General features: G+C 52.4%; 1 protein-coding gene across 2 annotated transcripts in view; it reads right to left on the minus strand.

Moving 5' to 3' along the window:
• Window positions 1-25,438, minus strand: part of NCS1 (neuronal calcium sensor 1) — an 88,704-nt gene that overhangs the window by 42,631 nt on the left and 20,635 nt on the right. The window contains exons 1-2 of one of the 2 annotated variants that reach the window (XM_065418776.1): window positions 23,384-23,522; window positions 1,880-1,904 (exon numbers count right to left, since the gene is read on the minus strand). In XM_065418776.1, the coding sequence (XP_065274848.1) occupies window positions 1,880-1,904; window positions 23,384-23,522 (164 nt within the window). Of the gene's footprint in view, window positions 1-1,879; window positions 1,905-23,383; window positions 23,523-25,438 lie in introns of those variants that run through there. The other variant, XM_065418777.1, reaches the window with a different exon arrangement.

Here is a 25,438-nt window from a genome sequence, read left to right on the forward strand (position 1 = left end):
ATGCTTCCCAACTGAATTAGCAACTGGAAGCAGAAGTGGGGAAGGAATAAAAAGCCCTAACAAGAGGAACTGTATCTTTGATGCTGCTTGGACTCTGAAGGGCAAGGGTTACTAAGCATAAACAGAAGATCTCCAGTGCTTGGCCTGGGTTAGCCCTAAAGGACACGTAGAGCTTGCTTATCCTCATTTGTGCGTACATATGTTTACCAGCCTTAGCCTTGTAAATAACTTTCATTTCCTTTTCCTAGTTGATAAACCTTTAGATAATTTGTTACAGGACTGGCTACAAATATTGTCTTTAGTGTGAGATCAAAGGTGCAATTGACCTGAGGTAAGTGACTGGTCCTTGGGACTGGGAGTAACCTGAATGTTGTTGTGATTTTTGGTGTAAGGGACCATCTGTCACAAAGGCAAGCTTGCCTAGGTGACAAGATAGGCCGGAGTACCCAAGAGGACTGTCTGTGACTCTGTGGTTAGGCCATTATAGGACCTGAGGAGTTTACACTTGATGCTTGGTTGGTGAAATCTAAGTAGAGAACTCACAGCCAATTTGGGGTTTGTGCTCTGCTTCTTAACAGTTTGCCCTGAGGTTGGTGCTGAACCACTGCAGGACAGCTTGAGCCCCGGGTACATATCTGCATTGCTGAAGCCAGTGTCATCACATCTACGCGACTGGTTTTATCAGTGCTGTGTCTTCCTGAGCTGCAAACACACTTTGGATTGCAGTGCAGCCGAACCCCAAGGGTGGTCCTGAGTCATGAAAACACTTCCTGCCCAGTGGATTTCAAAGGGCAGGTGAGGAACTAATACTCAGGGCTTGGTTACACTTGTGAGTTAGAGCGCATTAAAGCAGCCCCAGGTGCCCTAGCTCACTCCCCGTCCACACTGGCAAGGCCCGTAGAGCGCTCTGACTCCAGGGCTAGAGCGCTCCTGGTACTCCACCTCGGCGAGAAGATTAACGCTTGGTGCGCCTTGGCTGAAATGCCCAGGCGTCAGTGTGAACAGGGTGTTGCATTACTGCGCTCTGATCGGCCTCCGGAAACATCCCATAATCCCCTTAAGTCAAGCGGCCACTCTTGTCATTGTTTTGGAATCGCTGCAGGAATGCGGATATGCCCTTTGAAAGCTCTGTTTCTGACAGCCGGCTGCTTATCTGCTCCGAGACAAAGCAACCATTACTGTGAAATGCTGTGTGTGAGAGAGAGAGGCGGGAGGGGAGGGTCTGCTGCTGTCTGAACTTACAAGACAGCATGCTGACATGCTCTCAGCTCCCCCAAAAACCCACTCTCTCTCCCCCCACATACACACAACACACTCCCTGTCACACTCCACCCCACCCCCATTTGAAAAGCACGTTGCAGTCACTTGCATGCTGGGATAGCTACCTCAATGCACTGCTCTCTGTGGCCATTGCAAGAGCTGCTAATGTGGCCACGCCAGTGCGCTTGCAGCTGCCAGTGTGGACAGACTGCAGCGCTTTCCCTACTGCGCTCTCCGAAGGCTAGTTTAACTCAAAGCGCTCTACAGCTGCAAGTGTAGCCATGCCCTCAGTACAGAAGAACCAGGCAGCCAAATAGCTGCATGCAGAGCCTGGTGCCTGAACGAGGCAGAAATGGATTATGGTAAAGACTGTTGGGCACAGGAGCCACGCCCTGAAATGACTTGTGTATGAGTCTTTTGTCTCATGACGCCTGCCTTTGCATCTCAGTTCAGCCAGCTTCCCGGACAATACCACTCTGAAAAGAAACGGAGGCAAACACACGCATACGGTTACACAAGGTGCACACACTCAACGCAGCAGAGAGAACTGACTTGTCACTCGACGGCTGCATGCACCCGGGAGCTCGCAAGAATCAGAAACACGGGGCTGGGAACTCACCACTGCTGAACCTCCTTCTCTGTAACTGAAAGAGAAAAGAAGACAGACAAGGGTTAAGCCATTTGAAGTCTTTTCCTCTGAGTTTTTTCATTTTAAGCTGACTGGTTTCTATAGCACAGGGGACTTGATTGCAGTGCACAAGGACCTTCCTGGGGAGAAAATGCCTGTTGCTAAAGGGCTCTTGAATCTACTGCAGAAAGTCCTCACAAGAACCAATGGCTGGATGTTAACGCCAGACAACTTCAAATTCAATAAGGCACAAATTTTTAGCAGTGAAGGTGATTAACCACTGGAAAAAACTACTGGGGAAGTGGGGGGATTCTCCATCTCTTGTCTTCAAATCAAGACTGGAGGCTTTTCTGGAAGATGCTTTAGCCGACCAGAAGGTACCGGGCTCGATCCCGGGGTAACTGGATGGAAGTCAGTGGCCTGTGATATACAGGATGTCAGACTAGATGATCAAATGGTCCCTTCCGGCCTTAAAATCTTTGAATCTATGAGTATTTTTGCTACCTTTAAGGAAGCTTATTACATCATGTCAGTTAGCAAAACTTTCTGGGCCAGATACTCAGCTGATGCAAACCAGCAGTTCCACTGGTTTACGTTGTGCAGCACCGATTTATGCCAGCTGAGGCTCTGGCCCTATTTCTCCCCCGCTTGCAGCGTAAGGTGAGGCTGATGTAGAGGAAGGCCCCTAAACAATCAGGAATTTCTTTCCAATGCATCTTTTGCCATGACACGGCATGTTAAAAGTACCTGCTTCTTCTTCAATCTCAACACGTTAAACACAGACACCCCTACAGACAGATAAATGGCCTCCCTCCCCGTTCAGCGCTACCCCATCTGCCAACATGCTGACTTTAAGAGCTGTCTGTTTGCGCCAGGTTCCTTCCTACCTGTTGTCTTAAATGCCGTTGTCACATTTCTTCCCTGCTGACTAGCTAAATCTTCAAAGAAAGTGCTCACTGATGGTTTCGAGATCTTTTGATGTCTTTGCTTGTCATACCTCTTTTTCTATTAATCTAAAGCTTCAGAACTGACTCCCTCTGGGTTTTTGATGAATAAGCTTCACGCAGCGCGTGTGAAGATTTCATTCCTTTTCTTGCCTTCCTCCCCCCAGTCCTATTTTTATTGCTTAATTGTCGTGCGGTCCTTTTTAGCTGTGCACAGCGTTCTGCAGCTCTCTCGCTGCAGGTAAATACACTTAAACGATACGGCTTCTCCCACAGCACAGGGGCAGAGAGGAAGGCGGGGCTTGTGGACAGAAGGGTTCTATTCCTGGCTCTTGTGTGACCCTAGACAAGTACCTTAGCCAAGCTGTGCCTCTGCATTGGCCCATGTGAAACATGGAGTTAATACTTCCCTAACCAGACTGTTGCCTGGTCTTCACTGGGGGGGATCGATCTAAGATACGCAACTTCAGCTATGAGAATAGCGTAGCTGAAGTCAACGTACCTTAGATCGACTTAGAATCACTTACTTCGTGTCCTCGCGGCGCGGGATCGACGGCCGCCGCTCCCCCGTCAACTCCGCTTCCGCCTCTCGCCGTGGTGGAGTTCCGGAGTCGACGGCAGAGTGATCAGGGATCGATTTATCGCGTACGATAAATCGATTCCCGATAGCTCGATCACTACCCGCCGATCCGGCGGGTAGCGTAGACGTACCCTGCGTGAGGGCTAATGCACAAATGCTTGTAAAGCGCTTTGAGCTCCTTGGACTAAAGAACAACATTATTTTGTATTGCGGCAACACCCAGAGGCCCCAGTCAGGGATCAAGGGTCATCATGCCAGGCTCTGTATGCTCTCGGAACAAGACAACACCTGCCCTTGCTGCAATTTATATAAAACATTAATGGGGTTTTTAGCATCAACCTTCAAATTCCAATCGGAAACGACTCCCAGGCCACATTTCCCAGGCGCGGGATAGCTCTGAGGACTGGAGCTGTGATGATTTGGAGGATCGGTCTGTAAAAGTCATGAATGCTGGTTGACATTATGAAATTGTTACTATAAAACCTGCTGTATGGCTGAATGCTTCTGCGTAAACGTGGAACCCACAAGGGCTGGCAAGGTCTGCATCACATCTTCCCCAGACCAGGGACAATGAAGAGTTGTCAACCTTAATGACTGTACTCTCACCAAACAATAGCTATGCTAAGGAGGGTGCCTGAGTTGGGAATAGTTTTCTCCGTCTTTCCTCAACAAGGGCCCCGGGTTTGGAGAGTGGAAAGTCACCAAGTAGAAGACAAACACCAAGGTGTCAATGCCAGCCTTTAAAACCCAAAGAGACTAGGTGGGTCGGGGGAAGACTCACAAAGACACACAGGAATTTCAGGCAGGAGAGGGGAAAGGACGGATTGGCCCAGGTCAGCAAAGACAAGAAGATTCCATGTCTCAGAACCCAAGACATAGAACAGAAAGACCTGGATGGATGACCCTCACCCCTATCCAAAGAAGGCACTGGAGGGGTGAGGAAATTGAGGCAGAGAAATAGGTGTAGGGTTGATTATTTGTGTACAGATCTGTGTGTTTCTCGTGCTATTAAAGACAGAGCAATGCTGGGTTCTAGCCCTGTGCAAAGTCTGTATGTGGTAAACTGTAACCAAACAGGCTCACACCACTGGCTGGAGTTCAGGGAGAGGGTGGGTTTAAGCTACGGGGGAACCTGAGGACCCGGGGCCTGGGCAGTGGCCACATGGGCTATGGTCTCGAGGGGGGGTGGCGCCCAGGCATTGTGCCTATTCTGACTGTGGAGACTTACAGCACGCAGGATCCAGCACCTGGATTCCCTGGCAACAATCTGGGGAGTGGTCAAGAAGGCCTGGTCGAGCCCCTCTCCATGACAAGAACTTTCCCTTGTCACCAGTTCAAGCCCGGCTGACGTCAGAACCTCTGCGTGGCTATTCAGTGCCTTCATGAGTTAACGGTCGCGCTCAGCCAGCATCCTTGCCAGCAATGAATGAAAGAGACTGAAAGGCTGAACTACCCAGTCAGTCCTAGCACTGAGACACAATGGCAAAGCTGCCTGAGGGACGTTTATGCTGCTGCTGTCTACGCTGTACCCGTTCGGTGGATAAATAGGGCATCTCTCTGCAACATGAAACGTTACACACGCTAAATTCATTCCAATGGGGGGGCCTATTTACTTCCCCAGTACCTCACGTTAGCACAGAGATTTCCTGCAAAGCAGCTGCAGGAAAACTTCATTATGAACACATCCTGGGCATGCGTAATTTAATGATATTGACAAAGTTCTCCTTATTTCCTGTAGATTTGCTAAGTTAGGCCATTTAAACACAGAAACCTGGAGAGAAAATTAAGTTTAGCTGATATTAACTCTTAAAAAAAACAACACCCAGGGTTTGGCCACTTGATAAAACTAACAGGAAGAAAAAAATATATTATTCAATTTCCCCCTAAACAAGACAGCCAGAAAGTGGAAGTTCACCAAAAGGGTGATTCCCAGGCACATAGACCCCACACCAGCTCAGGCTTTACATAGACACATGAAGTTTTGACTGCAGGTGCAGCTGTATTGCCCGCCCTTAGGGCTCAAGAGTCCCGAGACCAGCTCCACAGAAATCATGAGATTGGCTAGAAACATTTTTTTAAGTGGAAGCTGAGACTCACAATCACGTGACACCAGGAGCTGGGGGTTTAAGAAAAAACACCCAGTAACATTAGAAATAAAGTGGCGAGAGTTGGCATCATAGATGGAGTAGGATCTAAGCTGTTTGGAGCTATTATTGATGGCCCGGGAGACAGCTCTCTAAATCTCAGAGGTGCCCATAAGTTTCTATCCCAAACCTGGAAAACACAGTCATGCACACCAAGGTCTGTTTAGCAGGAATAAGCTGCATTTCACCTTTTGATATTCTCTCTTCTTTCACCATCCCCTATCTCCTGCAAGCATCCATTAAACCAGTGGTTCTCAACCAGGGGCCCGGGGGGGGGGGGGTGTGAACAGGTTTCAGGGGGTCTGCCAAGCAGGGCCAGTGTTAGACTTGCTGGGGCCCAGGGCAGAAAGCCAAAGCCCCACCACATGGGGCTGACGTCCAGGGCCCTGATCCCCACCATCTGAGGCTGAAGCTGAACTTAGCTTCGCGGGGGGCCCCAGGCAATTGCCCTGCTTGCTACCTCCTAATGCCGGCTCTGGTTTTAAACCAGCTGTTGTGGCACAGGTGGGCCGTGGAGATTTATAGCATGTTGGGGGGGCCTCGGAAAGAAAAAGGTTGAGAACCCCTGCGTTAAACTGAATACGCAGATACAAGGCATCTAGGCCCAGGATGATCAGGCCAGAGCCATGACAGTGCACTCTGAGCTCTCCCCACAGCCCCGCTCTCAGGAGCGGAGAGGATCCAACCCGTGTGATTCTGCATTTTGCCAAGGAGAAGAAGGAACGTTTCCCTGCGTACTAAGCCTGGGACAATATTCTTTGGTTTTCTCGTAACAGATCTAGAGTTACATAAATTCATGTCTTTAGGGGAAGGACCCAGTTACTCAGGTAAGCAACGTCATGTACCAGGTGGCTGAGGCACATTACTGGTGCCAGGACCTGTTTGCACGCTCACCCTCTCTTCTGCTGGTGATGCAGGGAGCCAAGGGATTGTGGCTAGTCCAAGGCACCAGCAGGAAGCCTGGTGCCAGGAGGCTGGCTGAAGAGGGAATAGCCTTGTTCCTCATTGCCTCCACATCTCCCCTCTACATACTAATAACAACAACAACAAAAGCACTAGGTCTGAAACTGACTAGGATAATGAGGCAGAGTGGCTACATGTGGATATGTGAGCAGCTGATAAAAATAGAAACTCCAAGATGCATGAACAGATGCCAATTACCTTGAATGGCGAGACACCCAATAAAAGAAAGCAATTTTCCATCAGAAAGATTTATAATGTGCTTGGCAAGAAGCACAGGCTGGAGAAGGTAAGGGCTGGCGTAAACACAACATCGGGGCGATGGAGACAGCACATACAAGACATGGCTCCAGCCGGATGCTGTTGGCGAGGGGGTTCCAGAAGCCCCTGTTACCAGCTGCCAAAGGAGAAGTGGGCCAGACCCCCCTCTGGTATAAATCACACAGCTCCACTGGCTTCAGAAGAGTGACGCTGATTTGCGCTGGCTGAGGATTTGGCTCGGTGACTTTGCTTTGGTGCACAGAAGCCCAATTCAGGATTAGAGCTCCGTGCCGCTAGTCGCTGAACACGCACCCAGTGAAAAGATGGGCCCTGCCCCACAAGGCTTACAATCGACGTGCTTGTCTTCACTGCAGCCTTAACTCGGGTTCTCACTCGAGCGTTGTTCCGAACCCAAATCCCAGCCACACCCACAAACCTTTTGCTCAAGCATGGTGGTGCTTCACACCTGGCCTAGCGGGCCTGTCAGCGAGACAGGCTAACGCCCGGTGCTGCCAACATTCGAGCTGCTAACGTCCCCGCTCAGCAGTGTGGACGCAGGGTAAGCAACTTGGACGCCGCTCCTCCGCCTATGCTTTCCCACAATTCCCCCGGCCCATACTTCCTTGCCATTTACCGACTCCCTGCTTCTGCATGGGAAGTCACCTACCAGTCCTTATACACCGGTGAGGCCTTTAAATCCCAATCCTGCTGTGCTGCTACAGAAACAGAAATCTGGCATCCAGGAGATTGTCCTCTCAGCGGGCTGCCAGCTGGGAGAGCATGCCAAGCTGGAACCAGGTTACTAAGCTGCTGGGTGAAGACCACTTTCCCGCAGGTGAACAGACAAGTTCTCCCAGAATACGCTGCAAAAGAGTTCAGCTTAGAGCAGCACCAAGCACCATACGCTATGCCCCAGAAGTCCTAGCACGCCACACGAGCGCGCAGCACCAGTGTGGACTGCAGCAACTCCAGCATCGGCTTCGCAGTGTGGCGCTCTCACCCAGGCTAGGCAGTGGTCACACACAGGTGCTAATCACTGGGTGACATCCAGACCCGACTGAAGTTAATGGTAAAACTCCTACTGACTTCAATGGCGTCAGGATTTCACCCCACGCATCTTCAGGGATCAGATGCACTGTGAGCCAGTTGAGGGGCATGGGCCGGAATGGAGGCTCCCAGAGCACAGGGCTCAGAGACAGCGGGAGAAGAACAATGTATGTTTTCACTGAAGAAGGTTCTCTAGACTTGGAAGTCTGGCAGCCACTTGGGAAATTCAAATGCAGACGCTGGGGAGGGAATATTGGCACCTGGGCTGAGGGGTGGGAGCTCTGCTTCAGTAACACAGCAGGAGGGATATCAGCGCTGATTTCAGCAGCACTGTCTAGCAGGATGGTCAAGAAACAAGCATTGTAGAGGACAGAGAGGCCTGGGCTTAATGAAGCCAAAAATGACACATCAGTCAGAGGGAGAGGCCTCGTCTACATGGGAGAAATTGACCTGCATCGCTATTCTGGAATAACTCCCCTATGTGGACGCTATTCCGGACACACAGCGAACTATTCCAGAATATATATGCTGGACAATTTCCCTGTGTAGACAACCTCTGCCCCTTGGATCTAGCTGTAAGGGTGGGATGAGTGGAGCTGTTGGGCTAAGAAGAGCTTCCAACCTTTGATGTGTGGAGGTAACAAGTAAGCCAAAGTCAGCCCTGTCATATACCCCAGCGAAGCACCCCACGCGCCCAATGCCCATTAGATTTAATGCTGCAGGGGCCCTGTGCCCCAGTTGCAGTTTCAGACACCTCTATCATTTCCTTTGGTGGTGCCGGCGGGCGCGGCGGGCGCTCAGCACCGCAGGAGCTCAGATCGCTTGTTTAGATGCCTTCATGTGGATTTAGGAACCCTAGTTTGAAAACGTTGGCCTGATCCTCTCACGGAGAAGCATGCATCCCCAGTGCAACCCCAACTGGGACTCATCTGAAAGGACAGGTCTGAAAAGCAGCAGGAAGGCACCACTGTCATTTATTGGCAGGAAAGAGGTTAAAGGCGTTTAATGCTTCAAATGCGGCAGTGCGGGGTTAACTCAACAGGAAAGACGCTCCCCCAGTACATCCATCGCAAACAAGTACCTTCAGCAGCCTATTGAGAGGGGAATATGAGCCATTTTCTCCATCTATCCAGCTACTTATACGGCCTCCCTTACTGCCCTCCCTGAGTGGTTCACAGCCACTAATGACATCTCCCCTCTTCCTCCTAAGAGGGGCTGGGATTATATTCAGAGGATGAGGTAGGAATAAATAATAAAATAACCCCAACAAAAGGGGCATTCTGTAATGGGGCCAGGGAGGTGTGGGCCAGGGAGCAGAGCACAGGATGGGGATGGGGGTAGGGGGTCAGCTCAGACTACCCATACTAATTGCTCTCTAGCCTCTCTCTCCAATTGCATTTCCTCTGAGGTTCTATTTCAGTCTCGGCATCAGTGTTTCAACTCCAGCAGGAAACAATTAAGAAACTTGTGCTTTTTTTAGTAAGGGAAAAATGCTGCTAAAGACACACTCCAGTTGGGTGGGCAGGGAGGAAGTGATGGAGCGGAATCCCTGCTCATCTGGGGCACGGCTCTCACTCTCGGATGCATGCAGCAGCCTCCCAAAACCCGCTGAGCACAGCCGGCGGGAGAGGCTCTCGTGAGTGCATGATGCTGACAGATCGGGTGCTTCGGGTGGTGACACTGTCAATGCTTACCTAGTGGGAGTTGTGCATCTAAATCTCCTAGGTTCTGTAGGAATGGAGCCTCTAAATCCTCTAGGGACGGCTTTGAAAAATCTCGGCCTACAACATCAACTCTACTAGAAACCAGAGTGTGCCCTGCTATTATATGGTAAGTACAGACATGGTCCCTGCACTGGGGACCCATACGTTATGTAGATGGACAATACAAAACACACTGGGAGACCCAGAGAAAGCTTCTCCCTAAGAGCTTTTCTAACCGAAAAGGGTGATAGGTTATGGCTTGCGGCTTCTTCTACCTCTGTGTTTGCTTGGGCCACATTCTGATCTCAGTTACAAGGACAAAAACCTGGAGGAATACCACTGGAAGTTAGTGGACTTGCTCCAGATCGCACCTGGTGTAAACAAATTCCTGGCCATCCGGGGTAAATGAGCTCCAGGACTCACTCCAGATTGCACACAGCTCCGGATCTAGTCACTGACATTCTCCTATTAGGCAGGGGGGCTGAAATTCTGACCTGGAGTGGAATACTGTTGAGCCAGCCCATTCTGCCTTGTCCCCTGCAGCGCAGTCTCTCTGCTGCAAGTGAGGCATCCTGCGTAGGTGCTGCATACATACGCAGAGGTACCGTGTGCCGGACCCTAGGCTGGGGACAGCGTGTAACAGCAGGCTGCAAACCAAAGGGAGGAATGTGCCGCCTCTTTTAAGCAGCTAATTAACCTTTAGGAACCTGTGGACTTGAAGGTTTCCTCTGGGCTCTTGAGAGGGGAGAGGGAGGTTTAACAGGCTGAAGGAGAGGAGTGGCCTTTCCTCACTGGCCTCCTTCAAAACCCCATCCCTCTGTGATCCCAGTGGAGGGGCCCGCGCAGCCTGGACTGGCTTTGAAATCGTTCCTTCTAAAGAACAGCGCTTTCGTGGGAGCATGTTCTGAAGGAAGGCGAGTCTGGTGACACACAGACCAATGGGAGCTGTGCTCTAGGGCAGTGGCTCTCACCCTTCCAGACAACTGTACCCCTTTCAGGAGTCTGATATGTCTGGCGTACCCACAACTTTCACATCACTTAAAACCTACTTGCTTACAAAATCAGACCTAAAAATACAGAAGTGTCACCGCCACACTACTACTGAAACCTTGCTGACTTTCTCATTGTTACCATATAATGATCAAATAAATCAGTTGGAATATAAACATTGTGAGTACATTTCAGCGTATATAGAGCAGCATAAGCAAGTCATTGTCTGTAGGAAATTTGAGTTTGTACTGACTTCGCTAGTGCTTTTTATGTTGCCTGTTGTAAAACCTGGCAAATATCTAGAAGAATTGATGTGCCCCCTGGAAGACCTCTGCGTACCCCCAGGGGTACACATACCCCTCATTGAGAACCACTGCTCTAGGGGGTGAGCCCGGAGCTCTCCCACTCCCATGGAGCTAGGTCTGAGCACTGAACAACATTCGGCCTTCTGTGTATTGCTAAGGGCTCCCTGCTCCCCCCATCTCTCTTTGCTCCTAGGAAGCTTTCTCAGACAAGAGCAGGCTCCCGGAGCACTGTCTGCACTGCTCCCCATTCGCCTCCCATGCCCCCTTCAACGCTAGGCAAAGATGAAAGGAAACGCAGCAAGTCGCCCTTGCCCAAAAGCACAGGCAGGGAAGCCCTAGTAACTATACCACGAAGCATCTGTCACGGCGAGTCAGGGCTCCGGGGAACACAGGTTCCAGTCCCCAGTGCTGAGCACCACGAAAAAGCGCTGGATCTCTAGTCACCACACCCAGGAAAGGGAGCCTAATGCGCTTCCCTGCAATGCCGCCTGAGGTCACCCAGTGAGTCAGCGGCAAAGCAGAGGACAGAACCCAGGAGTACTGATTACGTTAACACACTTTGCAGGAGGGAGCTGGGTTGCAGCTCTGCGTGGTTAAGGATGAAATCCTGACTCAACTGCGGCCAGCGGGAAAACTCTCATCAGTGCAGGAGACAGAGCTTGAGGGCCCGTTTGCAATTGGGGAACAAATTCCCACCGGGAAAAAGGACCATCACAACCACCTCCACACCATCCATGCCAACTGCCAGATGCCCCTCTACCCAACTTCTCCAGCACACACAGGGCAGCATGGACGTTTAAAAACAAAACCCTACCAAAACAAAACACTCCACTGCACATACAAGTCTCCCCCTGGGGTGAGGATGAGAGCGAGCAAGCCAGAAGTGACAGATGTTAGGCACTTAATCCACATCTGGAAAATACAACAGTGATGAGGGCAGGAGAAGAACCTATATGGAATACAACAGAGGATTTCACCCCCTGTGGTTAAGACCCCTCCATGAGGAAGTAGGGAGAGTTCCAGGCCTGGTCTACGCACTGACTTGCACCAGTTTAACTAATGGGGTGATTTTATACTGTTTCAGTTAAACTGGAGCAACTGGGTGTGTGGACACTATTTCCACCTGGCTTGTGTCATTTAACCAGCCTTGTGCCAGTAAATTTACAGAAACAAGCTCAACTGATAAAACCAGTTTAAAACCGATACAAGGTCCACACACACAAAAGCTGCACCACTTTAACTAAGTCAATTGCAACTTTTGTGTGTAGACAAAGCCTTAAGAGAAATCAGTGACAGAGTCAGAAATGTGAGCCCAGGCCTGGTAAGTTACAGGGCATGGCCAGAAGAGACAGCTCCTCCCTGCAGTTTATCTGAGCAACTGGAGACAGCGCAAATCTGGGTGTATAATCTTAAACCTCTCCCTCTGAGCAGCACTGAGAGATGTCGCTGCCTATGCTCGCCTACTGCAAAAGAGCTTCGTTTCCACTCGGCTTCACCCCCGAACCCAGCTCTTTCTCAGAAAGCAGTAGAACAGACAGGATAAAGGAAGTTGGCCCATGGATTGTGGGATACTTTTGACGGACTCCCAGGACCTGAGTCGGGGGGGGAGGGCTGCATCTACACTGCAAAACAGTTGGCTTGTACTCTAGGTCCTTGACTTGGGTTTGAACCCTCCATATCTGCAGCGAACTAGGACCCCAGGTCTGAGTTCGAGAGATTCCTGTGTAGACAGAAGGGGGTGGGGTGGGCTCAAGCCTGAGTCTGAGCCCCAGCTTCCACTGCAGTGTAGACATACCCTAGGAGACCTTCCAATTCCAACCAGAGCTCCGCAGACCCTGAGGCTGAATCCTTCATACATTGTAACAGTGGGGAAGTGAATGGGTTAAACTCAATGAGCCGCAAGACCATTGCCCCTGGGGGCGACTCCATTAATCCCAGTGAACCCACTGGTCTTGAGCCAGCCAGTCATGAAGTTCAGGACCCTGCCATGCCGCTGAGTCCCCGCATCGCACAGGGAACGGCAGAGGCACAGCACACGTGCCTACAAATTCAGGTACGGCAAGAAACTGGAGGCTGCTTCGCCTTTGTCGGGTGAAAGCAAGCCCCGCACCCCGCTCGCCGCCTGTAAGGAAGGTGCGAGGGGAGGCTGTTGGCTGCCTGAACACAACTGCAGAGCAGATGACGTCTGCCCCTGCGTCCGGCCCCGGGAGCATTTCTGTGGCTGGCTGGTGCATTCTGTTGGCACGTGCGTGCCTTGCTACACCCCCTGCGTGTTTACCGACACAGCACTGGCGGCGTTAGAACACAGAGAATTTCCACTGCACCTTCAGCATGAATGAACTGAACCTTACACAACACAGGGGGAAGCATCATCCCCATTTTACAGATGAAATCCTCAGCACAGCAGAGGGACTCTCCTGCAGTGACCCAGCCCAGCAGCGGCAGAGCCGGGGACTGAACGCAGGACTGCTGGCTCCTCGTCCTCTGCTGCAACCGCAAGGACACGCGCGTCCTCTCCCTTGCCCCTCACGTACACAATAAATCAGAAGACGACAGCCTCCCCTCCGGCTTCATGGGGACTGTCCCTCTCTCCGGGAGGCTTGCAGATGAGAAACTGCCCCAAACGTGAAGCAGATCCTGGGATGCGTCGCAGTCTCCGTCACACTACGAAACAGAGCCCCCTAACGTGTGCGTGCAAGCTTGTGTACGCACGTGTGAGGGTGAGGACGTGCATGGCGGATGGTGCATACTCTTGACGAGGGAGGAGCAGGGTGTGCAGGCCGGGGGAGGATCCTGGCTCTGACTTCTGCCACTATGAAAAGTGCTGCTTTGCGCCACTTGCCCTCACAGAGCGCTAGCAAAACAGATTCATAGCCCAGCTCCCCTGCCCAGCCCCTTTCTTTTATTGTACTTAAGATTAACAGGAGCAGCCATCAGAGAAGCCCAGCGTGTACAGCCGAGAACAGCGGCATTGGCCAGATGCATCTGCACAGTTAGGAAAGGACGCCGCAGCAGCCAGAATAACCTCTTCCATTTTCCTATTTCCTCAGCATCTTCAGACATTAGCCCAAATTGTGCAAACTCCTGACAGCCCATGCCCAGCTTGGTTTGTGACCCAGCCTCCTGGCCAATGAATCCTTTAGAATCCCACTGTAACACCACAACAGGTGGCTTGGGGCAGGCTGTTTGACCCCCGGCATTTTGCAGGATGATTCTCTAGTAGTGATCAAACCTTTTCCTGAAGGTTTGTAGTGACAGCGCCTTGACTGCCTGGCCTGAAATTGACAGTGGTCTCCAGAGGCAGGATTTGTTAATATGCAGCCTGGAGCAATGCCAAACAAGGCACAGCTTGATGGAGAGACCAGTAACAGTTTCATGGGCCGGTCTCTGGTGAGCCACCCGGGACAGAAAGAAATGCTGTCTATCACGCAGAGGGAGGAGAGCTGGGAATCCCAGGGACACACAGTGCTTCTGGCACAGTTGCAAGATATTGAACCTTTGCATTGTGTTATTCTAATTGTCACCTTGATATTTTCTCTCCCACTTCAAAAGAAGATCTCCACAATAATAAATGCACTTCCACATAATGGTTTTCATCGGTACCTCCAAACACGCTGTACAAAGGTGGGGAAAGAATTATTAGCCCCATGAGCCTTCCAGTTCTACACTTCCATGATTTTCCAGATATAGGGAAATTAAAGAAGAGGAAGATTAAGTAGCTTGCTTAAAATCACAGAGGGGCTCCCTCGCAGAGCTGGGAACACCACCCAGATCCCCTGACTCCCAATCCTGTAACCACCCACCACCCAAGGCTATCCCCTGCCATTTCAAGCACCCACCTAACAGCCACCAGAGGGTAACAGCTTTCAGAAAGCACCTACCTGAGCTAGAGCTGAACCGGTGACTTACAGGCATGAGCCTGCAGTCTATTAGTGGCCCACCAACCCACCTCTACATGTAATTTGTGAAATAGGCGCTAGAGAGGTAGGTAGGTAGATGGGTGAGCAGGTGACCTGGTCTCCTTTCAATGCTTCTCTGCTCCCCGCTTTTGGGGCAATTGGGAATGGAGGTGACACAGAACCTCTTGGGGACATACATCAGAGCAGAGGTGCTCCCTCACTTCCACACTGCTATATTACCACGCACCAGCTGTGTGGGTGGGCAGGCCCCGGCTCCTAATTCTGAGCACAATGAAAAGGTGACCAATGGCCCTCTGGGCAATACAGCAGAGGGCTGGACCACCTGATCCCGTGTACACCCAGAGTGAGAGGGCACACACAGTGCAGAAGAACTGCTTTCAGTAAAGGGAAACGCACATTGCGTTCCTTGTTAATCTCGTCGTCGTTTAACACTCTCTCCTATAACAAGCCTTCCCCTAACCAGCAAGTCCTTCCCCCTTGGCAGAAAGCACCGACTGCATCCCCCCGCCAGGTGACACATCACATTTTGGGCCTGAGTCTCTAATTACAGAAGAGGAGATGACTGTTAAGCCAATCACTGGCTAACCTGGAGGGGGTTAAAGCAGGCAGGCATTGACTTCAGCTCCTTGTCGACCTTAATTTCCCCAGTCAGCTTGCTTTCGGGTTGTCTCATCATTCCCACTTCTGCCCTCAAGCAGCTGGTGCTAGCCAGGGCAGTAAGGACAAGATAACGCCAGGAGCGTCTTGTAAACCCAGCTTCTGCCGAGCGCTTCCCTAGAGCAAGATGCCATTAACCCTCCCACCTCCTTCTCCCCTCACAGATCGAGCTCTGAGAAGGAAACTCCTGCAGCACCTGCACCTGTTTCCCTGCTGCAGGATAAACTCTCTGCTAAGATTTATATGGCCACAGCCTGTAAGTGATTGAATGTACCTGCAATTACAGATTCTGATACAGATTAATGTATCTGAGCTGCCTTTTGCCAGCCCCCAGAACCTGGTCAATTTTGTGCTACTCTGACTCACGCTGATAAGTGATGCTAATAAATGACCCTGCCGCAGCAGCAGCTGCAGCTAGCAAACCTGTAAACCTCTGAGAAGATATCGGCTCTCAGCCCCAGGATGTGGCTGACAATGCTGGAAAGATACTCCGGGAGTGGGGGGGAGGATTGGGGCAGGGGGAAGCACCGTAAAGGTCTGCTATGCCCTTGGGGGAAATGGAGACAACTATCACCCACCAAGCCCCTGGAACCCCAGGTTCTCTTCTTTCACTCACTCCCCATGCCGATCTGCCATTACTCAGCACATTCCAACCTGATTCTATGTCCTGGCAGTTTTCAGCGGCATGCAGTTCCTGTAAGCTTAGCCGGCATTTGTTGCTGTGCTTATTTTCCCCTCCCTCCCCAAAAATCAATGATCAGCAGATCCTCAGCTGAGGTGTAAACGGCCATAGCTCCACTGATTTACCCCAGCCGGGGAGCTGACCCTGAGCGGCTAGGGACAACGGATGGACTCAGACCAGAGAATAAGACCCAAATCCTCCCATCCGTATTAGAACCCACAGATCTGAATCAGCCACTATGGGGGATTGGATCGCAACGTGCAAGGGACCCCATTTCTTCAGCGAATGCAGCTCAAGATGGCGGATGTCTCCTGGGATCTGCTGATCTAACACGAGTTCCATTTCAGGGGCAGGACCTCAGCTCATGTCAACCACTCAGCAGACTCTAGGGGCCTCATACCCGCGCCAGAGCCCTGATCTGGCCTAACATTAACCAGGATCTGAAGCCTCCCTCCTGAGCCCAGCTCCACGTGGTCCCACATGTTCTGTATAGCACTGGGGGCAGTACAAGTGCCAAGGCTACAGGCTTTCATTCAGGGTGGGAAGACTAGTAAAGGTATTAGGCCACCTAAAAGGAAACTACCCTTCCCTAGTTCTATTTAGACTTCCTTGGTCTCTCTCCCCAGCTCTATTCTTGTTAACCAATAGACAGACTCTGCCTCAGTTACACCCATGTGAATCCAGAGTGTCTCCACTGAAGGCTATGGAGTTACACCAGTGGAAATCCAGAGTGACTCTGGTTTTAGCTTTCCTGGTACTGCTTCATGTCTGGTCAATGGCTCAAATTCATCCCTGCTGTAACAAAGACTATGAAGTTAAAGCAGGAATTAAACCTGCCCTGAAATTTCTTACCTACTACTGTCAGAGTTCTTGCTCATGTGACATTGTACACAACTGCCAGCCAGATCCTCTGCTGGTTTAAACTGGCTTCAATGGCGTGGTGCCACTGGACACTAGCTAAGGGTCTGACCCAAAGGTTCCAGATCAGTGTGTCCAACCCAATCCTTAATTTGTGCCAGGGCTTGCCAGGGCTGAGCCCCGGCACCTCTGGGCCTGGCAGTTTCTAGCCCCAGCACCTCTGGGCTTGGCAGTTCCTAACCCCGGCGCCTCTGGGCTTGGCAGTTCCTAGCCCCAGCACCTCTGGGCCTGGCAGTTCAGAGCCCCGGCACCTCTGGGCCTGGCAGTTCCTAGCCCCGGCACCTCTGGGCTTGGCAGTTTCTAGCCCCGACACCTCTGGGTTTGGCAGTTCCTAGCCCGGCACCTCTGGGCTTGGCAGTTCAGAGCCCAGCACCTCTGGGTTTGGCAGTTCCTAGCCCCGGCACCTCTGGGCCTGGCAGTTCAGAGCCCCGGCACCTCTGGGCTGGGCAGTTCCTAGCCCCGGCACCTCTGGACTTGCTGCATCAGTTATGAATGTAAAAAAACTGCTTGAGCCCCAGCACCTTTTCCATTACAAATTAAGCCCTGGTCCAATCTAATGAAGTTCTTGTTTTCTCTCTCACTAGTACCACTGTGCACACACATTCCTCTCTCTCAACCTGAGCACTGTTGCTGTGCACTGTAAAACAGCTGTCTTGTGCAGCCCCCAGGGATGCGCATTCTAGGAGTGGATGTCGCGATCCCTATAAAGTGCCAGCGTATCAGCTTGTTAAGTGTGCAGAGCACCCTGGGAACCGTTGGGAGGAAAAGCACTGAGTAAATGTAAGATTATGCTTCATTATTAGCCCTATAGGCATCACTGAGCCGAAGCCCCATGCTATGCTCTGAAGACGTCGTCCTATATCTATAATACAGCAGGCAGTCTAGTGGCTTCTGTGTCTTTGTTTTCTCTTACTCTTCTCAAAATAACACCAGGGCAGCAGGGAAAGGATGACTCAGACCTGGGCAATAGGACATAGACGTTTTCACCTGTAGGTTAGTGGTTTGAATCCAACCCAGATTGGGAGCCATCTGATGGTCCTTTAGTAGCTTGTGTCAAACGGGGAGGCTACAGCGGACAAGTGTCCACAGCACAAAACCCCACTAATGGACAGAAGAAGCCGAGAGGCCAGTGGCAGAGGGCTGTGGAGCCAGATAGAACTGGTCCCTCCAAGGAGGAGGGATGTCAGCAGAGCATCACTGAGGAGGCTCTGGAGATAAACAAAGGGGTTTGGCTTCCAGGGCTTTTCATCCAGCACCTTCCATGAGCAACAGATTCACAGAAGTGTTTAAAGAATCGCAGACTAGATCTCTCGCCAGCTGGTGTGGCGGGGGAGGGGGTCACAGGAAGTAGAAGGCAAATATAATATCTGGATTTCTGGAAACTTAAAAAAAAAAAAAATCCGGACTGCATTTCCCTCTGAGCAGCAGCCTCAGTCATTTCTGATAAAGCCTGCAGAGTGCCTGCAATTTACCGGATCTCGCCAGCTGGGGCTGGTCCCATCACATCCCATCAGCTCTGCTTCCAGGAAGAGCTGAAGTGAAGTGTCGGTTAAGGATGTCCCAGCTAAGGGGAACAAGGACTCCGGCTTCGGGGATTGGGTTCCAAAGCGATGACTGGCCCCAGCTCCAGCTCATGAGTCATACGCTCTGTCTGCAGTGCAGCCTGCGGGTCGAATGCTCCGTCTCTGCTCCCGCAGGGCCACTGGGACGCTCCGGCTTCACAGCTCTGCACAGCTTCCCAAAGCCAGCGCTACATGTGCTTGTTGTAGCACCGAGGGTTTTGCACGCAGTCCCCTTTATTCTTCGCCAGCCTTGCCCCAGGCAGGGTTGTTAGCAGCTGTCAGCCACTAAGCTGTTTCTTCTGCTCTGCAGGCTGCATCCTGTGCATGGGAAGCCCTGGACTCTCACCCCCTCCTGCCCAACTCACAGGAGCCCATTGAGCATGTGACTCAATCGGGGCCCTGAAATCAACATCGCTGCCAAGCTCAGTCCAGAAACAAAGAGCAGAGCTAGCGTCCCCGACCCAGAGTGTGAGCCTACCAGGTAGGGCGGACAGAAGCAGTAGGTCTGCATCCGAGCCTCGCCAGGGTCAAGCAGAGCCAGGGTCCCCCCTGCAGAGTTTAGTTGCTGTTGAGTGTCGACAGTTCTCTTGGGGTGTAACTAGAGAGAAGTTACTGCCTGTGCCCGGATGCAGCACAGGTAAGACAGGGAATGCAGGGGGCTGTGTGGAAGCCAGGTGGAGGACGAAAAGGGATCTGTGTGCCGGAGCAGGTGCAGGACAAACACAGCTAGCGTCACGGCGTGGGGAGGTTAGGGTGGAACCCGGCCACTGCCCGAGGATTATTATTGCTCTGCACAGAAAGCAGCAGAAATTATACAGGAAAAATCATGGCTCCCTGCTCCCTTTCCATCTCTCTTCCTAGCCCACGGGCACAGCGACACCTCTCTCCATCTGACAGAGAGCACTCAACCCTTCCAGCCGCTTCCCCCAGCCTCCCTTCCCGTCACAAGTGGCACAGCCACAGCCACGGTCACAACATGAATCCTAGCTCTGAACCTCAACTGCAGGGCAAGAGCAAATCTCGAGAGTGTCCCGGAGCAGAGATGCTGCCCCAGCCTGCCGGGGAGAAATCCCAGGTCACTCTGCATCCGTAACTACCACCCTGGTGAACCAGACGGAGAGGGCGAGGGGGCCATCTCCGAGCTGGCCTCCATCCAGTCCCTCGTTCCCCTCAGGGGCTTGTATCATCTAGTTTTACTGCTGTCGGGAACTCTCACCAGAATTGGCATTAATCCAGCATCTCTGAGAGGATCTCAAAGCACTTGCAAACTTTGGGCCACGGTTCTCCGTTACCCTGCACCGGGTGTAGTCATTTACACCAGTGACAGGCACTGCTGACCCAGAACTGTGGGGTTCAACACCCACTTTGCACTGGTGTGAGGGGACCGCACAAGGAAATAGGTCGGCTAGAGACTTTCATGCCCCCACTGGGCAAAGGCTATCCCCATGGCACAGGTGGAGAAATGGAGGCCCAGAGAGGTCCCCAAGGTCACAATGACACAGGAATGGAACTAACGTCCAGTCCCTTGGTCCAAATTGGACAGTGCTTCCTCCACGTTCAAAGCAAGTCTTTCCTAGACTCACCATTCCACCGCCCCCCCCCCCCCAAGGGCTTATCCTGCGGAGTATTAAAACCCTCGGAAGCTGGTAATGCTGCCTTCCTACCACTCCCTTTGGGTCTGTCTACACCGCAAGTAAAAACCCACGGCTGGCCAGTGGCAGCTGACTCTGGCTCGCGGGGCTCGGGCTAAGAGGCTGTTTAACTGCGGGCTCACGCTCTGGGACCCTGTGAGGTGGGACTCTGGGAGGGTCCCCAAATGTCTACACAGCAATTAAACAGCCCCTTAGCCCAAGTCAGCGGCATAGGCCAGCCACGGGTTTTTAACTGCAGTACAGACATATCCCTTGGGTCCTCAACCACCAGCAACAGAGCTGGTGAACTTGGGCTGTGAAATTCAAGTGAGGAGGGGGTGGGGGGAGAGTCTCAGAGCCACGGCTCCAGCCCAGGCCCAAAGATCTACACCGCACTCTTACAGCCCCCAGCCCTAGCCCGTGGACACAGGCCAGCGGTGGGTGTTTAATTACAGTGGACACATCCCCTTTGAGATTTCCCTCCCTCCCGGCTCAATATCCCAGCAGCAATGCCATGGGGCCAGCTCTGGCTGAAAGCTATGGGTTTACAGGGGTGTCCACAAAGGCAGGACTGGGGCTGGGCTCAGAGGGGCCGCATGACAAGAGAGGGGTGTGTAACCTGGGGGGAATGACCCAGCAGAAATAAGATTCAGCAGTGATCAGCAAAGTCTTACGAGGGGCAGAGGAGAAAGCAAAGAATCAAAAAGCAACACACACCCCCCACACCCCTGGGGCTGACCCCACACCGCGGGGCAGAACCCTGCTCACCCACTATCATTATTTCTACGGCAGCAGCATTAGAGCCCCATCCCAGACCAGGGCTCTGTGGGGCCAGGCGAGGCACCGGACATGAGCACAAGAAGATACAGCCCCTACCCCAAAGAGCCTGCCAACGGAGCTGACAAAAGGAACGAGCATTATCCCCCTTTACCAGATGGGGAACCAAGGCCCACAGAGATGAAGCAATTCCCCCAAGCTCACACACAAAGCCAGGGCCTCTCCAGGGTCCCCGCACACCCAGCTGTTCTTATACATCCTGCCAGGGGCACTAAAGCAACGGAAGAGCGAAGGCAAATGCCTACTTAACCCCTTGTTTACCAGGGCTCTGGTACGGTCCCGGCAGCCTGTCCCAGGGCACTGATAGATGCTGCAGTCACATCAAGCCTTCTGGCAATCAGCGGGGTCACCACTCGCTCCGCTCTGCTCTCCTCGAGGCTGCGGAAGGGGCTCCCAGCAGCTGCTCTCTGCAGGGCAGGCCCATATGCAGAGAGAGGCCAGCTGTGCCTGTGTGTAACCACGGGTACTGCAGAGAGGTGAGAGGGGATTGCAGATTGCAATATACCCCCCCCCCCCCCCCGCAGCACCAGTGAGGGGTGGATGAGTAGGAGGTGGGGGCCAGTGGAAGGAGAGGGTACTGTGATTTAAAGGGAAACACCTCCCCCACCCCACCCCCAAAAAATCTCACTGGCAATGTAAAAATGGGCTCTCGGGCAATCCCTCAGCAGCAATCACAAGTGGCAGGGATATTTACCAGCCTGAAATGAATCAATATTTATCCCTTGCAGCAAACAAAAGCAGAGACAAGTGCTGTAATCAAGGTGACAGTCCCCTTAGAAATGGAAGCCCAGCACCCTGGCAGGAGACAGGCGACGCCTGCAGGAAAGGGAAGGGCAAGGGGAGCATTAATGAAATGATGGATTGTCGGAGAGTGAATGACAGCGGGTTCCTCCCGCAGCCACGGTAGCCCGGCTGCAGCAGTTGTATGTATGCTGAAGGGCTGACAACTGGGGTAATTATTTCATCCAGGGCTGCACTCTCTGCAGAATTCAGTTTCACCTTCATTTTCCCCAACACCAGGCATTTCGTGTGCAAACGTGTCTCCCCGCAAACAGCATTAGCGCTAAAAAAGCACGCGTGTTATATAAGATCACATTGTTATCTATGATCTTACGCAAAGGGTGTGAATGTGTCCAAATATATCCGCCTCTGGGAACAGGCATGTGCTTGCACAGCTCCATGGATATGCACACAAGGAGAGATGCATTTATACCTCAGTAGCACCTAAAGCCCTCCAATGAGATCAGAGCTCCATTGTGCTAGGCCCTGTACAAACACAGAGTGAAAGGTGCCCCAAAGAGCTTACAATCTTGATAGACAAGTATTATTCACGGTTAAGGCTGCGTTTTAGTCACGGGTATTTTTAGTAAAAGTCATGGACTGGTCACGGGCAGTAACCAAAAAAATCACAGCCTGTGACCGGTCCATGACTTTTACTATATACCCCTAACTAAAACGGGCCCGGGACCCCCGCTGAACCTCTTTCTCCTGAGTCCCAGAGCCGTGCCTTTACCCCAAGACCAATCTTCCTCCCAACAAACAGCCGCTCTCTGGGAACTGGGAAACACCCTTGGGGCTCCCACTAGTACTCACTCCCACCTCGGCAGCTTGCTTTTAGGCTGACGGTTTCCACCTCTGGGCTCAGCCCCAAAGGTGAAGTGATCTGGAAATTCTGAGCCAAACCCATTCAGCTGTTCTTGAGTGATTCACGGTTCTGCTGTAAACCTATTTCTTGGTATTAACGGTCCTTTGTGCGCACACAGCTCAGAGGATGGGCTTTCTGGCTGAGTCGCACGCCGGATCTCAGTTTCGCCATCAATACAATGGGGAAAATAACAGCTGTCTACCTCCCGGGGCAGCGTGAGAGTTCATTCATTATGTATTTGTCAGGTGCTTTGAGATCCCCACATGGAAGGCGAGTGTCATTCGTTATTATGAATCCATTGACACCATAAATCTGGAGGATTAGGGCTGGATCCTGCAGCCAGTTACACTCCTGCAACTGAACTCACAGGGGCTGGGCAGATGTAACCGGGGGCTGAACTGGGCCCCTAGATTTCAACAAATTTTATTCGACTCCCCTGGGTTTTCTGTTCTTCAGGGGAGGTCCTGCCCTCATGTGCTGCTCAACAGCCTCCCACCGACCTCAGGGACAGCCACGCAGGGCCTGAGTTGGGCCTTGCTGGGTTTGGGAATCAACCAGCTGACGTCTCACTGGGGCTGTGGCCAGCCAGAAAAAAAGCCACCGCTAGGGTGCAAACCACCCGCCATCAACCCTTTCTAACAAGGTAAGTCAACTCCTGAGCCCAGCTGTGGCCATTCGCACGGGGCGTCTGGGAGACAAGCAGACAAACCCCTTGGATGGAATCCTTGACGCTTTTTGAAGGAGCCGAGAGTTGGGCACCAAATTCCTATTGAGTTGGGGGCCTCCAGATCCTTTAGTCTCCCTAGGAAAATGACAGCCTCGGTCTGATGAGCGGGATCCTGTGTCATTTCAGACCACCCTGACCCCAGAACCCACACTGACAGCTTCCGAGCAAGGACAGGGCTGCACCACAGCTCACTAGGAAAGCGCTAACCCAGCCTCCCTGCCACAGACAGGTCCTGAAGGAGCCTGGGGACCACTGTGAAAGCAGAACACAACATGAAATCAGCGCCAGAGCTGGCTGCCAGGGTGTTTGCCTCCAGAGGGAGCTTAGTTTTAACATATTTAATCAGATCCCTTTTAAAGGGAATTGAGGCTTTGTCTGTACTAGATGCTATGGTGCCAGATTTCCAGCAATGGTGCAGCTGCAGGGCTAGCAACAGGGGCAAGCACTAGCATGGCTCAGGCACAGGTGAGTTCAGCCTCATGCTCTGAGCAGATTCTCAGGGGACAGTAACGAGAGAGGTTGTGTGAGCCAATGGATCAGGTACTGCACGGGGACTCTGGAGACGTCTCCCACCGGTAACTCAAGAGGCAGAAACAGTGCCACTTGGGGTCCCGGTCTCGCTCCGTGCCTCAATTTCCCCATTTGTAGAACGGACTGAAATAGTGGCAGGGATGCCAAGTGTTATTATTAGATCATATGGGAAGGGAAAGCCTTAGGAAATCCAAGTGCCTCCTACCCCCGCACAAGGCCCATGACTCAGTGTGCCACCTTCCACCCCCCAACCCTCACTCCAAATTCCTGCGCCAGGCCTGCTTGGGGGCACAGAGTGAGTCCAACAAGGGGAGATTAGGAACAGGTGCATCTGTGGCATGAGTGAGGGGGGCTACTGGATGGGGAGAGGTGGGAGGGAGGAGCCTGTGCTGTGCCCCACCCAGAGCCGTGATGAATGGAGGGACACCACGTTCTCAGCAGGGCAGAGTTTGCAGCTAGCGTGGATCACCGCGTGTGACACTAGACTAGCACGTGGACAGTGATCCTCATGCCCCTGCCCTGGCACCTCTGTGCCAAGGATTTCCGGCAGTGGCAGCCCAGGATACAGGGATCTCGAGAGCTGGGGGGCTGTGCCTAAGCAGAACTCAACCCAAAGGAAGGCCAATCACACTGCAGCTTTTCCGATAAGCTGGCGCAGCGCCAGCCTTCACTGGGCATCCCAATGCCCAGCATAATGGGGCCCCCACCGCAACGGGGGCTACCACAGTCTCACTAGTTAATCATAATAAGCACCCCCATCACCTCCTCTCCAGCCCAGAGCCGTCCCCACGCCCCTCTATGTGGAGGGTTAAACAAGAGTCCAGAGACCTGCCTGCCCCTCCCACCCCGACCTTTTGGCTTGCGGGGGAGTAAATTCCAAGTGGCGCTCTTGTGAGGAACACACCGCCCGGGCCTGCTCTGCCACCATCCCCCATTAATCCCCCCGCCCACACACCCCTTCCCCCGAGGCCGCAAGAACCCGCTCTTGTTAATCATTGATTAAGCTCGTTAATTGGCGTTTGCCAGGCAGCGAGAAGAGCAGATAGCGGGGACGGCAAATTCATTACTGCCTGGCGAGGAGAAACTTGATTGAAATGAGAGAAGGGAGGGGGGAGTGGAAAGGGGCTGCTTCCCCTTCACACAGGTCGCATGGCAAGGCTGGAGCAATGGGGGGTGAGGGGTGTGTGCAGCCATCGCCCTCTTGAGTAGCTTCATGAGCCTTCCAGGGCATTGGCCTCTTACCCACCTCCCAAAACGAGGACTTGCTGCTCCAACGAGCCAACAAGGCTTAAGATGCAGGAAAAGCGAGATTTTACACCCACTGAACCGGGCGTGCAACACTTATTGTCTCACATGCACACTGGCAGGGAGGGGCTGGGAAGGGAGAGTCCATCGCGGCTGAAGGCCTGTTCCCTAGGGATGCCCAGGACTAGAGGTGGGTGCTGACGTCAGGGGCGAGAGGAGTTTGCCGGCCTCACGGTGAAATCAGGATCACAGCTCAGGGCG

Source organism: Emys orbicularis, chromosome 18 (genome assembly GCF_028017835.1).
Source record: "Emys orbicularis isolate rEmyOrb1 chromosome 18, rEmyOrb1.hap1, whole genome shotgun sequence".
Classification (NCBI taxonomy): Eukaryota; Metazoa; Chordata; order Testudines; family Emydidae; genus Emys; species Emys orbicularis.